The following is a 21786-nucleotide window of genomic DNA, read 5'->3' on the forward strand; positions in this document are numbered from 1 at the left end:
AAATCGGGTGATGTAGTTTAGAAAAAAAAAAATATGCCCCGATAAATCGGGTGATGTAGTTTAGAAAAAATGCCCCGGTAAATCGGGTGATGTAGTTTAGAAAAATGCCCCGATAAATCGGGTGATGTAGTTGCTTTGGCTCGAAGGAGCTGGGTATTAGCAGTTCATATTGCTGCCACAAAATATAAGAAAAGGCGCGGTCGAGTAAATAGGATGTTGGAGTAAAAGTTCCTTTGTTTGAAAGAGCAAACTGCAAAGGGAGGGATTTTCACCCCCACCTTTTTCCTCCTTCGATGCTATCATGTGAACTTGACGGCGGGCTTTTTTGAGTTTCTCCTTTGTTCACCAGGCAGAGGGGAGGGGGAAGGGGGAAGAAAAAGGAGAGAGACAGCATGGGGTCTGTCTGCAATTCTACGAATGTTGCAAAAACAGGGATCGATATTTAAAATATGCTTAAATATTAACAAATTATGGATTTAAATGTAGGAACTTGTAATGAAATTAATAATGTAAGCAAGGAACCAAAGGGTTTATGGATAAAAAATTTAGGAGCTGTTTGCCTGATGTAGCCTGAATTTTTTTTCTTTTCCTTGTTTCTTTAAGAGATGGTTAAAAGCAGGGAGATAGTCTGTAGAACGAACGTACAAGAATGTGGAAGAAAGCTTTGTGAGACGTGTTAAGGAGTCATTGCTTGTAGGCCGGCTGAGGACTTTTCAGCAGTTCAATTGATACATAGATAAATTGTCTGAAATAAGGTTTCCGGTTTGTTTGGGGAACGTACCGAAACAAAATAAAAAAGGGTAGGAATTCAGTGGAATAGAGGATATGGGGAAATCATTGAGAAAGCAAAACGAAAAATGTAATTATTAAAACAGACAGTCAGAAAGGCATATATTTAAGAAACAAAACAAATTATAATGAAAAAGGAGAGAAGCAGCCCTGCCGGACTCCTATCACTTTCCTGTGGACTCAATTTTGGAGATGCAGGATAAGGGAAAGAAGTCAGACTCTAAATTCAGCTTGAGGTACAGATAGAGCAAGATAGTAAATTACATGAGTTTGACATATTGACATACAAACTAAGAAAGGGCAGTTGGATTTATTAATTGACCATATGAAAAAGAAGGGATGGGAAATAAATCCAACAAAAATACAAGGACCGGCAACGTCGGTAAAATTTTTAGGAATTCAGTGGAATAGGGGATATGAGGAAATCATTGAGAAAGCAAAACGAAAAATATTAGATTTTCCCACTCCAAAGAATATACAAGGTAACGCGTAAAAAATATGAGTTTATGTGGGGAGAAGAACAGCAGGTTGCTTTTGAAAATGCTAAACAAGCCATACAGACCGCTGTAGATTTGTGGCCCATGAGAGAGGGGGAAGTGGAATTACATGTATATATTCCCTTCGAAAAACAACTTTTAGCATGTTATTGGGCGTTGGCTGAGACCGAACAGATTACCTTAGGTCATACAGTACTATTGCGACCACAAAATCCAATTATGCAATGGATAATGTCTGATCCCAAGACAAATAGAGTAGGACATGCTCAGGAACAAATTAAATGGAAATGGTACATTTCCCAAAGAGCTAAAATAGGTGAGCATGGAGTAGCTACTTTGCACGAAAAAATAGCTAATATTCCTAATGGAGAGCTGGAAATCATAAAGCCAGTATATGCTCATGAATCCCCAGTGAAATGGGGAGTGGGATATCTTTTTACTGACTCCTGGTCGGTCGCTAATGGTCTTGCTACATGGTTAATGGGGTGGAAGTCCCATAATTGGTTAATTCATGGTAAGGAAATGTGGGGTAAAGAATTGTGGCAAGACATAGGAAAAAATTGTACAGGAGACAATAGTGTCAGTATTTCATGTAGATGCACATATGCCTGTTGATTCAATGGAACGATTGTTTAATTCCCAAGCAGATGCTGCAGCTACCATTTCTGTAATAACTACTAATGAAATTCCTAAGGTGGAAGAATGGTTGGAAGGTACAGCCATTTGGACACATCAGAAAAGTGGACATCTTGGAGAAAAAGCTACTTACAGGTGGGCTCAGGAACGAGGGATTCCTTTGACAATAGATGTGATCAAACATGTGATCGGAAAATGTTCGGTGTGTCAACATATCAAGAACGGGAAGTACCACATAAGGTAATGGGGCACATAGGCATGGGGCGATTTGCCAGCCCAGATTTGGCAAATGGGTTTCATAGGACCGTTACCCGAAAGTCGTAAATGTAAATATATGTGTACTGCTGTAGATTATTACTAGCATTCCCTTGTGCTTCTGCGTCACAATGGAGCACTCTAAGGACTTTAGACATGATTATTCAGTATTATGGTATGCCCTTACAAATACAAACTGATAATGGATCACATTTTATGGGAGGGCAGATAAAAGAATATGCTAAGGAAAATAATATTGAATGGGTATATCACATGCCCTATTATCCCCAGGCAGCGGGATTAATTGAAGATGAATGGACTTTTGAAAGAGGCCCTTAAAAAACTAACTACAGATGACAAATATGGGCAGTGGAGGGATAATGTAACCCCCAATTTGACGATTGGGAAACTGTCCATAGCCAAAATCTGGATTAGCAATCCTAAAGGACCTCCGGAACCAGCGGAGGTGATTGCAATCGGGAAAGATAAGGCCCTCCTTGTAATGAAACCGGGAGTGGAAAAATGGGAATACGTCCCTCAGGAAAAATGTTATTTGAGAGAGTAATAATGTTTTCTGAAACTTGCAGATATACGTGTGCCTTGGAATCCTTGGAATATGGTATGGGGTAAGAGGCGCTGCCCCCGGGCGACGTATTACAGTTAAAGAAGGGGTCGTTACGTCATGGAGATGGAAGCATTCTTCAATGAATCGGAAGCAAGATAACTTCACTTGCAGCGCTAACTCCAGATGTATCATTGTAAATGTGACAACAAGAGACCATACATGGATTACAGATTAAAAGCAATGAACACACTAGAAATGAGCAGATATGGAGGACCGTGTTTAATAAACAATTTCAAACACCAGAAGTACAATGTAATGATACTCACTACATAGGAATGTTTATGTGTAAATATGTAGTGTTACCCCTCATACTAGGGGAACCTCAGAAGCAATTTTTCTGGGCACCTAAAATTAATTTTAACATTTTGTGACTCCACATTGCAAGGGCGAATTTGTAAATTACAATCAATAATATATGATGTGTGTGAATGGACTATATTATTGAAATAGCACCACGCGTAATATGTGTGGTGACTAATGAGCCAATAATACCAAAAAATGATAGTACCCTTTGCAGGATGCTTACACAATATGTCAACACTTCTTTGGCAGAATCAAACTTATGTTTGAACACCTGATATAGGATTCTGGGAGAACAACTTTTCCGTTCCAAATTGGGATTTAAAGTTGGGAAAGTTAAAAGCTATAATACTAGGATCCCGTAGGATAAATCAGTCCATAAGGAATTTGAACAAAAGCATAATAGAGCACCAGATTAGTAATTATACTAACCATAATAGTACTTGTTCTGTCCTTGTGGAATTGTTATGTGGTTTATGGATCAACACGGCCCACGATGGTATCCTATGGCAGTATCACTCAATAAGGACCGAATGTGACACGAATGTGAAACGTATGGTATGAAAGGATTATTAATATTGAGTGACACTGCCTAGGATCCATGATAGCTGTTACAGGGAAACACAAGTACTATGAGAACGAGCAAGGCCAGGAATTTTTCAGCACCTATTATGAGAGCAGGTCACTGTCAGCACACGAGCTAAGCAGATTGGTATTAACACATACTGATTGGTAAACATCCACAAGGAAGGGATGGGAAATTAGCTCACGAGGCAGGCTAGGAGTTTCTAACACATACTGATTGGTAAACATCCTCCCGACATTGGGATGAGAAATTAGCTCACGAGGCAGGCTAGGAGTATATTGATTGGTAAACATCCTCCCGGCATTCAGTTACAAGGAGGGGATGTATATAAATATTGCCTTCTTAGAAAGAAGAAAGGGGACATTTCCACCACTGATACGCTGTGTGATGACATTTTGTGAGTAAGCCTCCTGATCGTGGACAAGAGTAATGATGTAATAACCGGTAACGTATTAATTCAAACTCTGTACTTAATCAATGATTATGGCTAGAAATATTGTATATATGTAATAAAACTTAATTTGTATACTATTTTGATTTCCTGGCATTCTGTCCAGTGCGGAAAGTGACTGAAGGTCTAAAGTGAAGCCTTTTTAAATAGTAATACAATGACATGGTATTTTAAATTCTGCTGTTTATAGATTTACAGTTACACTGTAGCTCAGTGCTTTTTCTTACTTTCAGTGAGAAGGAAAAACCAAATAAACCCATAACAGAGAAGAATTGTTGTATTGATAAATAACAGAGGGAATTTGGAAAAAGAATTGAAAACAGTGGTATACATTATTTTACTTCTGTGGATTGGCAGGAGTGGAAGAGAGGAACAGAATGAGGAATTATAAAAATAATGGTCTCCCTTGCTTTCCAGTATTATGTCTTTATACTGGTGTTCTTTATTAGGTCTGTCGTATCTCATGTTTTGGAACATTAATTTTTTTGTTCCCATGCATGTTTGTATAAAGTGTTGTTAATCAAATTTTAAATACAATTGGAAAAAGAAATAAATTTAAAATAAACTTGGTAGTTAAAACTCCAGAGGAAGGGGATAGTTATTATGTAAAGACAGTGCAGACAAAAGAAGCCACATTTAACCTGCCCCTAACCTCTGCACAGCAGTGCCCACTCCTCAGAGTGTAGCGGGACCCAGGTGGCAGACAGGGGTTCCAGATCAGCCTGAAGGGAACATGGCTAAGTGACCTTAAGGGTAGTGTTGAGTTGAAATGTTTCTTCTTTGTCTTGGCAGTCATTTGGCATACATACAGAGCTATTCTGGACCCGTTTTTTGGCACAAAGAATCTTTTGCTGAACCAAAAAAAGGAAGGAAAAATTATGCTTCAAGTAACCTTGAAATGACCTTGCACTTAAGATTTAACATGTTTCTTTTTCCCCCTTAGAATTGACAGTGCAAGGAGGAGGAAGTGACGTCATCGTCGCGGATGGGAGCTTGAACTGAGAGCTCCGTTCGGGCCGGCGAAATAACTATCATTTCGGTGTGTAAACGGCGCAAATTTTTTGTCCCCGGGGGCTGGTGAGGTGTGTGAAGTCACGGTGAACACTATGGCAACGCGGAAAAAGTTGCCTGGTGACAAACCCGGCCAGCGCACGTTGGAACAAGCGCTGAGCCGGGCTGCACGTGGCAGCATGGGCCCTGAGACGAGCAGCGGGGAGGCGGCGAAATTGAGCGGAGCCCTAGCGGCTGTGGCAGACATGGTCGTGGACCCGGTGCCGGAGAGCGCATCGCTGGACCTGCTTACTAAAGCGGACATGCAGCGCTGGATTGCAGAGGTAAAATCTGAAATCTCTGTGGTGGCTGTGCAGGTACGGGAGGCGGTGCAGGAGTTGCGCACTGACCTGGTGGAGGTGGGCACGAGGGTCGAGGTGGTGGAGATGCGCTTGGATAGTTGTGAGGACAGTGTAACTGGAATGCAGAGATCACTGGAGACGGTGTCTGCGGATTACCAACTTTTTCTGGATAAGGTCGAGGACCTGGAGAACCGCACCCGGCGTAATAATTTGAGGGTGCGGGGCCTACCGGACCTGCCTGAGTTTAAAGATGTTCGTGCTACTACAATCAAGCTGATCAGGTGGCTCCTGCAGGATGACACACTGGAGCCGGGATTGGAGCGGGCTCATCGCGCTCTGGGACCCCGGACACTGGATCAACCTAAAGATATAGTGTTGTGCCTCCAGAGCTTTGTTCTTAAAGAGCGGATCTTCCGCAGAGCCCGGGAGATGGGCACGGTCACCTGGGAGGGTCACCGGCTGGAGTTTTATCAGGATCTAGCTGCTGGCACGCTCCAGAAACGTCGGGCGTTCAAAGAAGTGACTAAGGCTTTGCAGCGCAGCAATTTACGCTATCGCTGGACTTACCCTTTTGGGGTTGTTATTACCATCAATGGAGTCCACACCAGAGTTGCCACTGTTTGAGAGGCTCGTGGGCTGTTGCAACAAGCGGGTATTGAGATTCCTGAGGAGGCTGCCCCGGCGGGGGGTGTGATGCCTAACCAAGTGGGGCATCCTGCCTCCTCCCGCTGGCAACGAGTGGAGAATAGATCCCGGAGCGGGAGTGGTGGCCGAGGGGGCGGACCCCCTCTTCCGGCCGCCGCTTCTTCTTCGAGTGCTCCCCCCTGAGAGCTGATTGACTGTACTTGTTCTTTTCCTATTTCCACTGTCATTTTTATGTCTTGGTGGGGGGTCTTTGGACTCCCCTCCCTGGGAATGGACTGTTGGGTCTTGCTCCTTGGGAGGGTGTTTTGTGGGGGTAACACACTGACAGGTTTGGGATGAGGTGGGAGGGGGAAGTTGAAGGTTTTGTGTTTGTGTTCTATGGGGGGTATCGCAGCATGGGGGAGGGGGGAGTGTGAATTGTGGTGTGGGAGTTTGGGGGGTTGGTGGGTAGGGTAAGGGGGATTCTTGTAAACACTGTTCTTGATAGTTGAGGTTTGATTGTGGGATATGTGTAAGAGGCCATGGGGATGGTTCACTTCTTTGTATGTTGGTGGGAGATCTGAGGACTCTCACTTTGGGGGAGGTGGGGTGGAGGGGAGGGATGGGGGGGAGAGGGGGGGATGTGGGGACATGTCTGCTGGGGTTGGGTCTGTGTTGTTTTTGTTTAATTTGGAATATGGGGGCGTTTAGATTGGTCTCTTATAATATTAGGGGTCTCAATTCCCCCAATAAGAGAAGGGCTTTCTATAGGGAATTGCTCCGTTTGAGGGCTGAGGTCTGCTTTGTCCAGGAAACACATCTACTACAGTCCCATGAATCCTTGGTCGGGGATCATAGGTTCCCGCAGGCCTTTTGGGCTTCCCGGGTGGGCACTTCTAAGAGGGGTGGGGTGGGAATTCTTATCCGTAAGGGGATTCGTTGTGAGGTACTTAGGGTGGTGCGGGATCCTCAGGGCAGATACATTATGTTGGAGGCTCTGATTGAGGGGGTCTTGTACTCCCTGGTAAATGTATATGCCCCTAATGAGGGTCAGGGGACCTTCTTCCGTGAGTTGGTCCCTCGGATCCTCAAATTTAAGGGGGGAGCCCTGGTTTTTGGTGGGGATTTCAATCTTACAGTGACCCCTCATTTGGATAACTCAGGGAGGGCGGATCATTATGGAAGAAGGGATCGTAAACTGTTGCGTGAGGCATTGGCTACTCTGAATGTGGTAGATTGCTGGAGGTGGCTACATCCTTCGGTTAAGGACTATACTTACTTTTCGGGAATACATTCCTCATATTCTAGAATTGATTATGTCTTTGTGGAGCGGGGACTACTCCGGAGGGTGGAGTCCGCGGGGATTGAGTCCCTCATGTGGTCGGACCATGCCCCGGTGTGGTTGCGGATCCAGGGGGTGGGTGGAGGCTCGGGACAGAAATTCTGGCGTTTTAATGATAGTCTGCTAGATGACCCGGAGGTGGGAGCACAGATTGAAGGGTGGATACAAGAATATCTGGGTATGAATGTGGAGTGTAGAGCCTCGTTGGAAGCGGTCTGGGAGGGGTTGAAGGCTACCCTTAGGGGCAGATTGATTGCCCTGTTGTCGGCCCGGCAGCGTAAACGACGGGAGGATGCGGCGGTCCTGTTGGGTGTGATTGGTAGGTTGGAGTGTATGCATAAGCGTTGTCCTTGGGATGCGGAGCTGCGGGAGCGCTTGTTTCAGGCACGTCGGGATCTCCAGGCTTTAGACTTGGACAGATTGCACCATAACTTACAGCTTCTCCAACAGAGATATTTTGAGTTTTCTAACAAAGCTAGTCGACTGGTTGCCCATCGTCTTAAGGTGCGACAGACACGTAACCAGATTTTTTCGATTCGGGCGGCCTCTGGGGAATTGTTGCAGACTGAGGATGCTATCCGTGCTCGTTTTGTGGAATATTATTCCCAACTCTATACTCCGGAAGCACCAGGGCCCTCACAGGACCAGGACGCTTATCTAGCTTCTGCAGCGTTGCCCCAGATTGCACAGGCCGATGTGGCGCGGTTGGACCGCCCTCTTACGTTGATTGAGGCTCGTGGAGCGCTGCGTTCTATGAAGTTTGGTAGGTCGCCTGGGTTGGACGGTTTCACCGTTCGGTACTACAAACATTTTCAGGATCTGCTGCTGCCTCCTCTGTTGCGTTTTCTTAACTCTTTACAAGGGAATAGTGCCCTTCCCTACTTCATGCGCTTGGCGGGTGTGACAGTGTTGGCTAAGGAGGGGAAGGATCCCCTTCAATGTGCTTCCTACAGGCCGATATCCTTGTTGGGGGTTGATACTAAGATCTTCACGCGGATTTTGGCGGACAGATTGATGAGCTGGATTCCCCGGCTGATCCATCCAGATCAGTCGGGTTTTGTGGTGGGCAGACAGGTGGGTGATAATACTCGTCGGGTCTATGATTTGTATGACCAGGCCAGGGGGGGGGTGCGGGAAACGGTGTTTTTGTCTATCGATGCTGAGAAGGCGTTTGATAGGGTATCTTGGCCTTTCTTATTTCGGGTCCTGGAGTCTGTGGGTTTGGGTCCACGAATGCGGGATTGGATTCGGGTCCTATATACTGGACCTCTTAGTTGTATCAAGGTGAATGGGGGTTATTCGGAGACTTTCTCTCTGGCAAGGGGAACACGTCAGGGGTGTCCTCTTTCCCCGCTCCTTTTCACTTTGACGGTGGAACCCCTGGCACAGCGAGTGCAGATGAATCAGGATATTAAGGGGGTTACGGTGCCGGGAGGGGATTATAAATTGGCTTTGTTTGCGGATGATATTTTGTTTACGGTGGAAGACCCTGCTACTTCCTTACCGGCTATATTACGGGAGCTGGATATTTATGGTGAGGTGTCGGGATTCCGGGTCAATGTTGGCAAATCAGAGCTTCTTAATATTAACTTGCCTGCTGATCGGGTATCCTATCTCTGAGACCGGTATTCGTTTCGGTGGGTTCAGCGCTCTCTGCGATATCTTGGAGTTTATTTTGGACCGCTGGGAGTGGATTTATATGACCTTAATTTTCCTCCGCTCTTTCGTCGTATTCGCCAGGATTTGCTCAATTGGAAAGATCTGTATTTTTCTTGGTTGGGTCGGGTGGCCATTGTGAAGATGATGATTCTGCCTCGTCTGTTGTTCTTATTCCAAGTATTGCCTCTTTGGGTGGGTAGGAGAACGTTGGAGGGGGTTCAAAGGCATATCTTTAATTTTATTTGGGCTGGTCGGCGGCCCAGAGTAAGTAGGAAGGTCTTATGTATAGGGAGAGGGGATGGGGGTTTGGGGGTCCCTGATGTGGTAAAATATTATCAGGCTGCTCAGCTGCGCGCCCTTTTAGAGTGGCAGACGCAGACGCCGAAACAGTGGGTGGAAATTGAGCAAAGCTTAAGTGATGGGGTGCCTTTGTTACATCGGCCGTGGGTGCCTGGTAGGGTGCGACTGGTGGGGGAGGTATCCTCGGTTGCGACTTCTCTGAGGGTTTGGAATCAGACCCGAGCTAGTTTATTGTGGCGTAGGCGGCATTCCTGGTACACACCGTTGAGACATAATCCTGACTTTCCATCAGGGATAGGGGAGTGTTTGCAGACTGGGAGTCTCAGGGCTTAGTCTGTGTGGGACAGTTGTGGGATCCGGTTCTGGGCAGTATTAGACCCTTCGCAGAACTCAGGGGCAAGTTTGAGTTTGGGGTACGGGATTTGTTTCCCTACCTACAAGTTCTCCATTATATCAGGACCTCGGGGCTTCCGGGGTACTTGAGGGGTGGTAAGACGCCCTTTGAGCTGTTATTGGGTCCAGTGCTCCGGAAGGGAGTTCTCTCTGCGGTATACAGGTGTCTTAATTGTCGGGGGGCTCCCCTTCCCTACATGAGGGCCTGGGAGGGTGATTGTGGTTCCGCTATTTCCTGGGACACTTGGGGTGACATCTGGTCGGAGATTTCCTCGGCGGGTATAGCTGCTTTGCTGATCGAGAATGGATACAAGGTCCTCTTTCGTTGGTACTATACCCCTCAGGTTGTGGCTCGTTGGCAGGGAGGTGCGAGTGTTCTATGTTGGAGGGGCTGTGGGGAGGTGGGTACCTACTTTCATATGTAGTGGCAGTGTAGGCAGGTGTGTGGATTCTGGACTGAGGTCTTTGTTCGGGTGTCCCGGATCCTGGATGTCCAGATACCGGCCGATTGGCGACACGCCTTGTTGTTTTGGCATCAATTGGATCTGGCTTGGGGTGACTCTTTGTTTTGTAAGTTGGCATTCACTGCTGCTCGATTAGCCATTGCCTCTTTGTGGAATCAGGCGCTCCCTCCCACGTGGGCCCTGGTGGAGCAACGTTTGCTTAATTGGCAGAACCTTTATCACTTAACGGCCTTGCGACATGGTAAACTACATGGCTATGCTCATGTTTGGCGTAGTTTTCGGGCTTGGAATGGATGGGCGATGCTTGGGGGGATCCCATAACCATATTCCTTTTCAATTTTTGGCTTCTGTTTGGAATTGACTGTTTCTCAACCATATTGAGAGCTGTAGGTATTGTGTTTTGTCCCTGGGGGGTGGGTGGGGGGGTATTGGCTGTGTTTTGGTGGGTATTCTAGATTGTTCTTATTAGTTTGTAGGACTTGCACATGTCTATGTTGTTGATTTTAATTTTGTGTGTTATTTTGGAGTGTGGTACTCTGCTCCATGTATTTTTGTTCTTGCATTTCCTGTGCAATTGTTATGTTTGGAGTGTTTTTCAATAAAAGCCTTTCATTTAAAAAAAAAATGACAGTGCAATACTTCACAATACCTCTGTACTTTACATTGTACACTGTATCTTGCTTTAACAAGTAAATTCTGCTTATATTTAAAGATTGAAGCACAATCTAGCAGTTTGTGACCCTGTCTACATTATCTCTCATGTCCTATGAATGAAATAGGCAAGGCAACGAGTCAAAGTGATTAAATTCTTACGTTCTCTCTGTCAGAAGATGCAGCAGACATTTAGACACCATACCATTTGGCTATGCCTTTTATGATTATGTGATTATTATGCCATGTGTTATATAGAAATTTACTTTGCTAATGTGTGCACACAAATATGGTTAGTGCTATGATGTTTGTTTGTTTTTGTATAGTTGTACATTTATCTGCAGATTTAAGTTCAGCGCTGAATCCTTGACAGATGGAAGAACAGTTCCAAGCCTGAAACTTTGTGTTTTCTGTTTTGTCTGTGCCATTTGGTCTCCGTTTTGTCTATTTGTTTCAGTTTAAGGGGTACCCCAGAATACATGACATTGGCCATTTTTTATAGCTCCTTTTATATTTTTTACTAGCTCAATTGCGCAATATCCTTGTAGTTATAGTTTACATAGCCAAAGTGTGAAGTAGGCTATGTTATATTAAGGAAAGGTTTTATGTAGTGTTTTATTTTCACTGGATATGATTAATTCAGGACACATTCCTGTCATAATTTTTTGAATCAGTACATAATTGTGGTCAAGTGAATTGTGTGCAGCACATACATAAAAAAAAAAGAAGAAAGGGAAAAATATATATTTTTGGAATGTCTTATTAAGAACATGAAGTACTTGCATGTTGTTTCTCTCTTGCAATACCTATATCAAGTAAATGCACTAATATTGTCACATGTTGCCACACTCGGTACAGGCAATATGGTCTCTCTCTCTTTTTCAATCTCTTATTTAGATCACTTCACTGGGGTTCAGCCACCGGATGATACCTGGACTCCTTTCAAGTTGGTGTATCCCTCCCTGTATGTGCAGTTTAAAGAGGCTGTCAGCTTCTATTGGACTAATTCATCTCCCTGCACCCTGACTGCAAAGAGACTTTTGTTTTTACCTGTTCTTTTCACAGCCACCTTCCTAAGAACACTTTGCTGTACCTAAACCTTACCTGTGTAGATATGCTGTGCATCCACTCTCCCTTGGCATGGGGAATGAAACATTCCATATGTTGGTGAATTTTACAGACATTGAACAACATAAAAACTACCTCTAAAGAAGTGAATCATACTATGGACAGATTGCACAACTGTTGAAAATGTACTACGAGACGTTCATGTCTCAGTTTGAGGACTGTTCTTTAGGCATTTGCCTATCATGTTTTGTTTTAATTCACCCTATCGTTATTTTATTTTTCTATGTATGGTTATGATGTTCCTCTGCTGTAAAATGACCACACATTCAATTTTATATGTGAATTTTCAGAATTTTCTCTGACACTTGCTAATTTGGCTAACTGGGTTCTAATTTGGTTGATTTGGCATGGCCTATTGCATTGCATGCTAGGATCGGATATGATATATGATCTCCTATCCTGTACTCTCATCCTCATGGCATCCTTTCAGCCTGAACCTCCTGAGAAAGTTTCCTGCATCCATTATGCACTGTTCATTCGCTCAAAGACGAGTAAGATGTAGCATGCTGGGTTTCCCCACCCAGATGACTGTACAACCTAAGACAGAGGTTTGAACTCATAATGGGAACTGTTTATTTTCATAGCTTGAAGATTGCGCAGGCCTAAGGGGACATGCTAATATAATGTTGGAAGTAAAAGAGGCATCCACAAAAGGCGAACTGGCTGTTTATGAAACAGTTGCAGAAGTATAGGTCATATGTACTACAAGCTTGCCTCATTTTGAAGTATAAAACAGAAAAGGAGATGTTAGCAGCCAGAATTTTCAGTTGGCCTAACCCATGTCAGCAGCGGCCTAGGGGACATTATATCAATCTGAAATTGGAATGTTGATGCAGATAGACCCTAAATGCTCCCGCACTATTAAATGCTTCCATAGTATGTCATCTTTCCACATGTCAGAGGGAAGGGTGGTGGATGTCTTTCATTGGGAAGGAAGGTGACTTCCCAACACTGTACATAACCTGGAGTTTGATGATATTATGCTCCATTTTGTAAATGACAGTATTTTCAAGCCATATGATCTAGCTAGTAATATCACTACTGTCTTCAATTGGATCAATAATCTAGCATGTAGATAGCTTGTATGAAGCTAACCAATATTGTAATCTCATTCTGTTACACTGCATTTTTAGGTGACACATTACATTCAGTGATGTTATATTGAAGTGCAGACCTGAAGATTTAAGGGGTGGAATGTTATGCCATGGCTTGCCAGGGCATGGCAGTTATATGTGCCCACTTTGGCTACTAGGTGTGAATCTTCATGTCTGCTTGCTTTTTAACTGCAATCCTTGTCTTACATCTGTGCCAAACATTTAGGCAGCCTTACAACTTACTTTCATGAGAGCAAGTTGTTTATCAACTTGTATCATATCTCTTATATTGTTTCATGTCTTAAGGTTTCTCATGGTACTGCAATTAGGAAGGGCCTGAGCACATTCCATCTGTGAGAGTTAGGAGATAAGGGAGACACCTGTTGTTACTGCAGAAACAGTGTCTGTGTGTGTGAGAAATTCAGCACTTTCTGTGCTATATAAGACTGAGAGTCACAGCCTAGACTTTGAATATAGCTGCGGCCTTGGGAGCTGTGTGCTGTACCAACCTATTGATCGCTCAGATTCAGTATCAGGACGGAATGTGGCAGACTGGGTGAAATATTCTATTTGGTGTATATAGATATTCTCTGCTTATATCTTGTATATTATCTGATGTCTATCTGCATTATTTGGTATTATCTGATGTTTATGCAATAAAGAATCATATTACTCTGAAGCTTTGTTGGAAATGACTTCTACATACCCTTGTTAGATAAATACATGGCAGAACAACATGCATGCCAAACCGGCTGAAACACTTTTAATGAACATCGTTAGGTGCACAAAAAGATTTATGTATCTTCCCCTGAGGGGTGAAATGAAGGGATGAAGTTTGAGTAAAACATAAGCACAAAAGAAAGAAACAGAGACAAGACCTAATTGAGTGGTATCAATGTCAGCAACAGATATAGGGGAGTAATGAAAGAGAGAAGAGAGGAGAAATGGCAGATAGACAGCAGACCCTGAGGAGAGTTAGAAGAAAAAATAAAAAAGAGACTGGGACAAACACTACAAAAAAAATACCCAAATGCAGAAAATGCATTTTGCTTTCAAACTGGAATATATCTTCTTTGAGAAATGTGAATCTCTGATGTCTCAGTATTTTGTTTGTATAAGATGAAATTCATTTCTATTTCTCTTATTAGGGCTTCCAGTTTAACTGTTTTTTGTTCATTTGTGAGTGTTGGGCACACTGAGTAGGTTTTATCAGCACTGGGATTATGAATGTACAGATCTCTGATATCTTAGTATGAGGGCTCTTCAAAAAGTTTCCGCACTTTTATTTTTAACACTCTTTATTAAATATCTCAAAAGCAAATTACAACACTATCTGCAAGGTGAGCCGGCTTGCCTGACTAGATGCATGACATTCTATGACATGCCCTCTTACACTTCTCCCGGCCCAACCATTTCCTAAGAAAATATGAAAGTGCAGAAACTTTTTGAAGAACCTTCGTATTTTGCAATATTACAGGAAAAAATACTTTTCTGCTTTTATTTTTCAGCATTGCACCACAGACAAATCAGGATTCTTAGGATTTCCATTTCATTTTTTGGCACTTTGTTTTGTGTAATTTCTTTTTTTTGTTGTTTTGTTTTTGGTGAGGCTCTATCCATGTTGTACATGTAGAGATATTTTGCTGATATATAGTTTTTGTATAGAGAAATTTGTTCTATTTTCTAAATAAGAGATGTTTTCATGTTCAGGGAATGGTATAAAATTTGCAATGCTGTCTTTTGCTTCATGCCATGGTTGGTTGCAGGGGGTGTGGCTACTGTGGGGATACAGCCACATTTACCTCTATTTCTAAGGCTGGCCGTATATGAGTACCACCATTCCTTAACAAATGCACAATTTATAGAACATAAGAACATAAGAAATGCCTTCACCGAATCAGACCTCTGGTCCATCTAGTCCGGTGACCCGCACACGCGGAGGCCAATCCAGGTGTTCCCTGTTTAAGACCTAGGTGTTCCCTGATGAAGTCCTTAAATTCCCGTATCCCTCAATGTGATTTGCAAGGAGGTGTGGTTAGGGAAAAAATGTCCCCCTGCAATTAGTTAGCAATATCAAAATTTTAGGGGTGATCTTTGATAATAAACTGAATTTTCATGATCACATTAGTAACATTATTAAAACTATCTTTTATAGACTACTTAAAATTCGATCAATTTCAAAATTCCTATGTTCAAAGTCACTCAATATTCTTATTCACTCTTTGGTGATTTCTAAGATTGATTATTGTAATGCTCTCTTCAAGGGAATTTCTTTGAATGAAATAAAACGTCTACAAATCATTCAAAATGCTTCCATTAAGCTTATAACTAAATCTAGAAAGTTTGATCATGTAACACCCCTTCTAAAAAACACGCACTGGCTTCCAGTTATCCATCGGATAACATATAAACTTTGCATACTCACTTTCAAATCTCTTCTTAATAAAACCCCAGCATTTATATATAAATTATTAATTCCATACTCTCCAAATAGAACTTTGAGATCCAATGAACAGAATTTACTAACTATTCCGTCTCTTAAGGTTATTAATACAAGACAGCAATTTATTTTTTCGGTTACCGCACCACAGACTTGGAACGCCCTTCCAATTTATTTGAGGGAAGAACAGGATCTGGGAAAATTCAAAAGTAATTTAAAAACATTCCTCTTTAAAGATGCCTTTGGTAATTAACTTAATAATCCATAGGCTAAATTATTTTTACTGTATTATACTATACCTTTTTATTTGTCTTCCTTTTTGTACTTTTCCCTTTTTGTTCTACTTTTCTATATTGATTTGTATTTCACATCCCCTCTTTCCTTGTGTTATGAGTGTGTTAAGTTAAATTTTAATCCCTAATGTTATTATATATAGTTTTGTATTGTATTGTTTCCCATAAAATGTAATTTTAAACTGTTCATCGCTTAGAAATATGATTAAGCGATTAATCAAAAAAACCGTTAAACTTGAAACTTGAAGTTCTGGGAAGTAATTTAGGGGAGTTCAAGCCTTTCAAAATATCGATATACACTATATTAATGTGTTCAACAAGAAGTAACTTGCTTAACAAAGACAACATGGCTTCAGAAACTACATTGGTTTGGTGTGCTGCGAAATGTAGGGGGTTCTCCCTCTACCCTCTAATTCTATAGATTTCCATGCAAAACTTTATGCTCAGCACACAAAGTTGCTTGTGCAGTTATAAAATACTGCCAGTTGTGCGCTTAATTTGATTAAAGAGCTGCAAATTGGCATTACCAATAATTAGCTATAATTAAGAGTATTGGCCCCAATTGACACAAATGAGCAGTTATGTACACTAACCGCTCTAAGTCAATATTCTATCAACTAATCACTACAGAATGACATGGGGACAAATTTGTCCCTATCCCCAAGGGAACTCAATTTCCCCATCCCATTCCCGCAAATTTTGTCGCTGTCCCTGCCCCATTCCTGTAAGTTCTGCCTTAACTGCACAAGCCTTGAACACTTATGATCTTAAAGTGTTTGAGGCTTGTGCAGATGAGGACAGAGCTTGCAGGAATGGGGCAAGGACAGGAAAAGAACTCACTGGGACGGAGTGGGAAAATGAGTTCCCGCGGGGACGGGAAAAAATTTGTTCCTGTGTCATTCTCTACTATGTACACAATATCCAAAGCGCATAAGTCCAAGGTGGTGTGGAATTCAGAGAAGCATGGGAAGGTCAGGGTAGGTCCAGCAGTTGCACAGACAGTTATAAAATACTAGCAGTTATGCACCTAATTGCCAGCAATTACGAGTGCAAGCATTTACATAAGCCATTGAGCTAGTATAAGTACTTGCACCTAAAGGGAGACATGTAATGGCAGACTTACCTTAGTATTCTATAATGGCAACTGAATGCATAATTGCCAATATAGAATTTGCGCTTAGCATTCATCATAAGACTCATAGGAGAGTCATACTCACCAGCATTCCGTGCAGAGGGAGGTGTCCATGAATTTTGAATTGGTTGGTACCTGTCACGCCTTTGCTTGTGTACAGCAACATGTCTGAAAACTGAGAGGGGAGGAGGTAGCTTTAGCGTAATTTAAGTTCACTGCTTACAGCACACACTTGTTGCAATACCAAGGTAGAAGAGGAGCATTATGTGGTGTACTGCACCTAGTTCAGGAAATATCCATTCCCATACCTTAAATCCTGATTTCCAGGAGTTTTCTCAGGCATCACATAAACACAGGCAATGTTTACAGTTGTTTACCAAAGCCTGATGCTTTGGTTTATCTATTCTACGCCAATTAGCAAAGGTTTCTGGAAAGACTGCAAAGGGAGATGGAGTAGGGACAAACAAGGGCAATTTTGAATATAAATTAGTTTGGCCTTCTAATGCATTTTAGGCATTCTGCTTCCCAGCTTATTTTAACTTGAAGTCTTCCTGTGTGAAAAGCAGGGCTGTGGGGTCATGGAGTCAGAAGTAATTTTTGGCTTACTGGAGTCAGAATTAGTGAAAATATGCCAACTCCAATTCCAAATAGAGTTAAATTATATGTCAGGCAAATATTATAATGCTTACATTTCTTATTTCACAGATATTAATTTGATTAACTTTTTTGCAGGATATGTTTTACTTTTAGTATATATTTTGATATCAAGTTCTTTGATTATTACAAAATGTAATATTTTATATTTATATTAGTGAAAGTGGCACCTAGAGAATGACATGGGGAGTTTGTTCCCATACCATCCCTATGAACTCTGTTTCCGTCCCCGCAAACTCTGTCTGATCCCCATCTGCACAAGCCTCGAATAGTTATGATTTTATATTGAAATCATTTTATTAAATTATAAAAAGAAACAATATTCTGTACATTAGAGTGTGACGCGGGGATAAAAATTCATCTCCGTCCCCTTACTATCCCAGCAATGAAGTGCATTTTTCATCCCCGTCCCTTCCCCAACCCTACAGTCTTAATTTTCTTCATCGCATCTCCCCACTCAAAGCAAAAACATGATTTTATGCACTGAGACGGGAGGTGTGCTTAGTCACCTAAGCTGCCAAAGAGTCTACCTTAGGCTAACCAAGAGGCTGCTGGCACTCCTGCACCTTAAGAGCACTCTCTGGACAGTCCCATTGTTCCAAGATCAAAATGCTCATATCAGGATGCCAGGGAAAGGTAGGAGACTGCGATCGTACACCACATAGCCACGAAGAGGAAGTGGACGGAACCGGCTAAGTGACTAAATTCAACTCCTGCACAGACTCTGAAATGAGGTTTGGCAAAGCTGAAGATTTAAATAAACGCAGCACTGTGGGATCGTCCCCCGGTCCTAAAGCCTCTAAGGGATCTGAAAATCTGGCATACAGCCCCGGATCCCCAGCCATGGAAAGTGCAGCACCTGAAAACAAGGGGTCAGCAAGCTGGTTATCATCATAAGTATCCCCCAGATCAAGGTCAGCCTGCCCATGAACAACAGCTGATTGTGATGAGGCCGTGCCTAAAGAAGCAACATCAGGAAAGGACAAGTCCAAGACAGAATGGGAATGCGCAGGCGAAGAACATCTGTTTTGAAATGCATATTTCCTGAAATCTGTGAAGGCCTCCAACCCTGGGGCGCAGAGTCACCCTTGGATGACTTCATCTTGTGTTTCTTAGGCTGTGGGAGGTACACGTTAATTTGCACAGAACTTTCAGCCCTGCTGAGCTTGAAAAAGAGAGAAGGCCGCCCTAACAGGCTAGCCAAGCTTTTTGTCACTTGCTCTGTCTGGGGAGATGCTTTGCACTGATGCCTGTCCCTGCTGCACCATACGGAATGTGGTGCAAGGACACTCCTGAGGCGCTAAATTTGTGCAAACCTGGCAAGAATTCACAATAGGAGAACGCAAGGACTCCATCCCAACAAAGTTGAGGCAAAATTTGTAAAACTGGAAGAGCAGGGAGCTTTTGGAAAAAAAAAAAATATTGCTAAAATCCAAGATAGCCACTGTTAAAGAAATTCATGTCAAAATCATGATTTTTAAAAAATATATATAGCAAGTCGCAAAAATAGCAATTTTAGGATTTTTCAGTTGGGGAAACACAGAGGGATATGCAGAACCCCACCCCCACCCCACCCTGATCCACTTCACAGGCTTTGACAGCCTTACTCATTGTGACCTGTGCGGCAGCCTGCCTCAGCCCTCTTAAAGTAGCTGGAATCAGAGAATCACTGCCTCATTCTGGGAATGCCTCTTCAATGCTGATCTTCTGGCTGCCAGTCAGACATGGTGCCTGACCATATCTCCACCCTTGAGGCTCGAAGTACGTGCTCAGGGAAGGGCGGAGGCAGAAAAATGCAGCTGGCACCCTGCAAGACACTGCTGAGTCTCCTAGGTATGCCTAAAAGACTGTGCTTGAACCTCTGGTCAGCAGGAGGAGGAAAAATACAGGGACGGCCCCATGCTCCTAAGAAACCAATGCAGGCTGGCTAACAGGTACCATCAGGGATTGGCCTGTCAGTTGCAGACTGAAGTCAGTGTATTTTCAGCGCAGGGAGAGCGGAAGAATCACTCTGAGCACAAAGGAATCCCCAAAAAGGCCTGAACAACCAAATAAAATAAGAAAAAGGTAAGAGTAGAACAGAAAAACTCCTTCAGGTACACATGCAGAAAGGGAAAAACTGCACTTGTCAGAATGTCTCACCTATTGCACTTTTATAAGTCTATAGATTTTATTTCCTTTTTCTGATTGGGAAATATGTTTTTCTATTTGTGTCTCTGCAACTCCTACACCCTCCTTCAACTATCTCTGCCTGCCTCCCTGCCGCCTTTTATTCATCCTGACATTCTGCCTTTGCTCGTGTTTTCTGAAGGCCAGGAGCACAAGGAGAGAGAAATTTGGGAATGGGGGGAAAAAAACCAAAGGTTAAGACTTCCTATACTTCAAAAATGGTTAAGTTCTTAGAGTTATGTTGCTCACCCTTGCTTTATTTATCCAAGTTTTATTGCTCATAAGTTATGCAGGGTGTCCGCTACTTATTTGTATGTATTACCATATTTTTCACTCCATAAGATGCACTTTTTCCACACCCGAAAAGGGGAGGTGTTGTGGCCCCGCCCCCAGGCGTTCTGCTGCTTCTCTTCGCTACCCCCCCTTACCGTTGCTTGTGGTACTTGGGTCCTCTTACCTGCTCACCACCACAGGAAAGGAAGAGAAGAGCCTGCGGCGTGCAATAAGGCCCACAAGTCTTGCCCCGACGTAAATTCCGATGTTGGAGAGAAGGTCTGGGTCTGGGCCAGCCAATCTCTGACGTCAGAATTGATGTCGGAGGAAGGCTTGTGGGCCCGATTGCACACCTCCGGCCCTTTGTGGAGTTGCGGCAGCAGCAGTCAGCCGCCTTGCCATATTGGCAGCGGCATCAGGTGTGCGCGTTGAGTGCGCTGCAGTCCAGGAGTGCAGAAGCCTCATTTTGGTCGGAGAAACCGGCTTTTTGGTCTTCCGTCAAGGGATCTTTGGGCTCTTGAGACATCAGCAGTGCTGCAGTTCCTGCGGTGGGGTCTTGAGGATCGTAACAGCCCGTTCCTGTGGCAAGTTCAGTGGTGTGTGTGTGTTCAGTGGGGAGGGGGGGTGTAGCTTCGTGTGGGTGTGCTAGTGGCACTGGTGGGGCACAGCCTGGGAAGTGAGCCTCTGGTTATTTGAGGTAGTGGGGTGTTGGTAGGTTGGGGTTTACCAGGGTTTGGCGAAGGTTTTTTTGTGCTCCTTATGGCGCCTGCTAAAAAGTCTGGTTCCAGGGGAGTGGAGGGTTGTTCTGCAGTGGTGGCAGTGCCTGTTGGTGGACCAGGGAGGAGGAATCGGCTTGGCAGGGAGGAAGGCAGGCAGGCTTCGGTGCAGGAGGGAGGAAGGACAAAGGATGGAAGGCAGTGAGGGGGAGGGGGCAAGAACTCGGGACAAAGGAAGGAGGAGGGAGGGAATAGAAGGAGACAATTGTTGGGCCTGAGGAAGTAAGGAAGGAAAGAAAGAAAATGAAAGAAAGAACTATCTAGTGCAACCAGAAATCACCAGACAACAAAGGTAGGATTTCAATTTAGTGATCAAAATCTGTCTACTGTAGTATATTTGTCTATTTTTCTAGGGGGCTGGGTTCAGAGGCACAATTTGGCTCAGAATACTTTTTTCTTAGTTTTACCTCCTCTAAATCTAGGGTGCATCTTATGGTCAGGTGCGTCTTATGGAGCGAAAAGTACAGTAATCTGTATTGTTTATAATGGCTTTACTGCTGAAATTGTTTTCTGATATTTGTTAATAAAGACTTCTAAAATTAAAAGAAAAGAAAAGAAAGAAAGGCACTTACCAGAAAAAACATGCGCTGCTGGAGGCCCTTCTTTGTCAGCTTGTAAAGACAGCCTTCCCGTATGAACTCCTATGGCACAGAAAAAGCAGTTTTATATTTCTGGGTGAAACATGGAATGACACTGCTCTTGAAATATATACAGCCTTCACTGTGTGTCCACTTATTAGTGCTCAGAACAGGCGGGAGAGGGGAGATATGACACGTTTAAATACCTATGTGGTATAAATACACATGAGGCGAGTCTCTTTCAATTGAAAGGAAACTCCAGAATGAGAGGGCATATTGAAATATTAGGTTCTTACCTGGATAATCTTCTTTCTGTTATTCTTCA

General features: G+C 43.3%; 1 protein-coding gene across 1 annotated transcript in view; it reads right to left on the minus strand.

Moving 5' to 3' along the window:
* FARP2 (FERM, ARH/RhoGEF and pleckstrin domain protein 2) overlaps nucleotides 1–21786 on the minus strand; it is an 818436-nt gene that overhangs the window by 109221 nt on the left and 687429 nt on the right. The window contains exons 20-21 of the mRNA XM_033957823.1: nucleotides 21456–21524; nucleotides 17097–17186 (exon numbers count right to left, since the gene is read on the minus strand). Coding sequence (XP_033813714.1) covers nucleotides 17097–17186; nucleotides 21456–21524 — 159 coding nt within the window. The remainder of the gene's footprint in view (nucleotides 1–17096; nucleotides 17187–21455; nucleotides 21525–21786) is intronic.

This window comes from Geotrypetes seraphini, chromosome 9 (assembly GCF_902459505.1).
Source record: "Geotrypetes seraphini chromosome 9, aGeoSer1.1, whole genome shotgun sequence".
Classification (NCBI taxonomy): domain Eukaryota; kingdom Metazoa; phylum Chordata; class Amphibia; order Gymnophiona; family Dermophiidae; genus Geotrypetes; species Geotrypetes seraphini.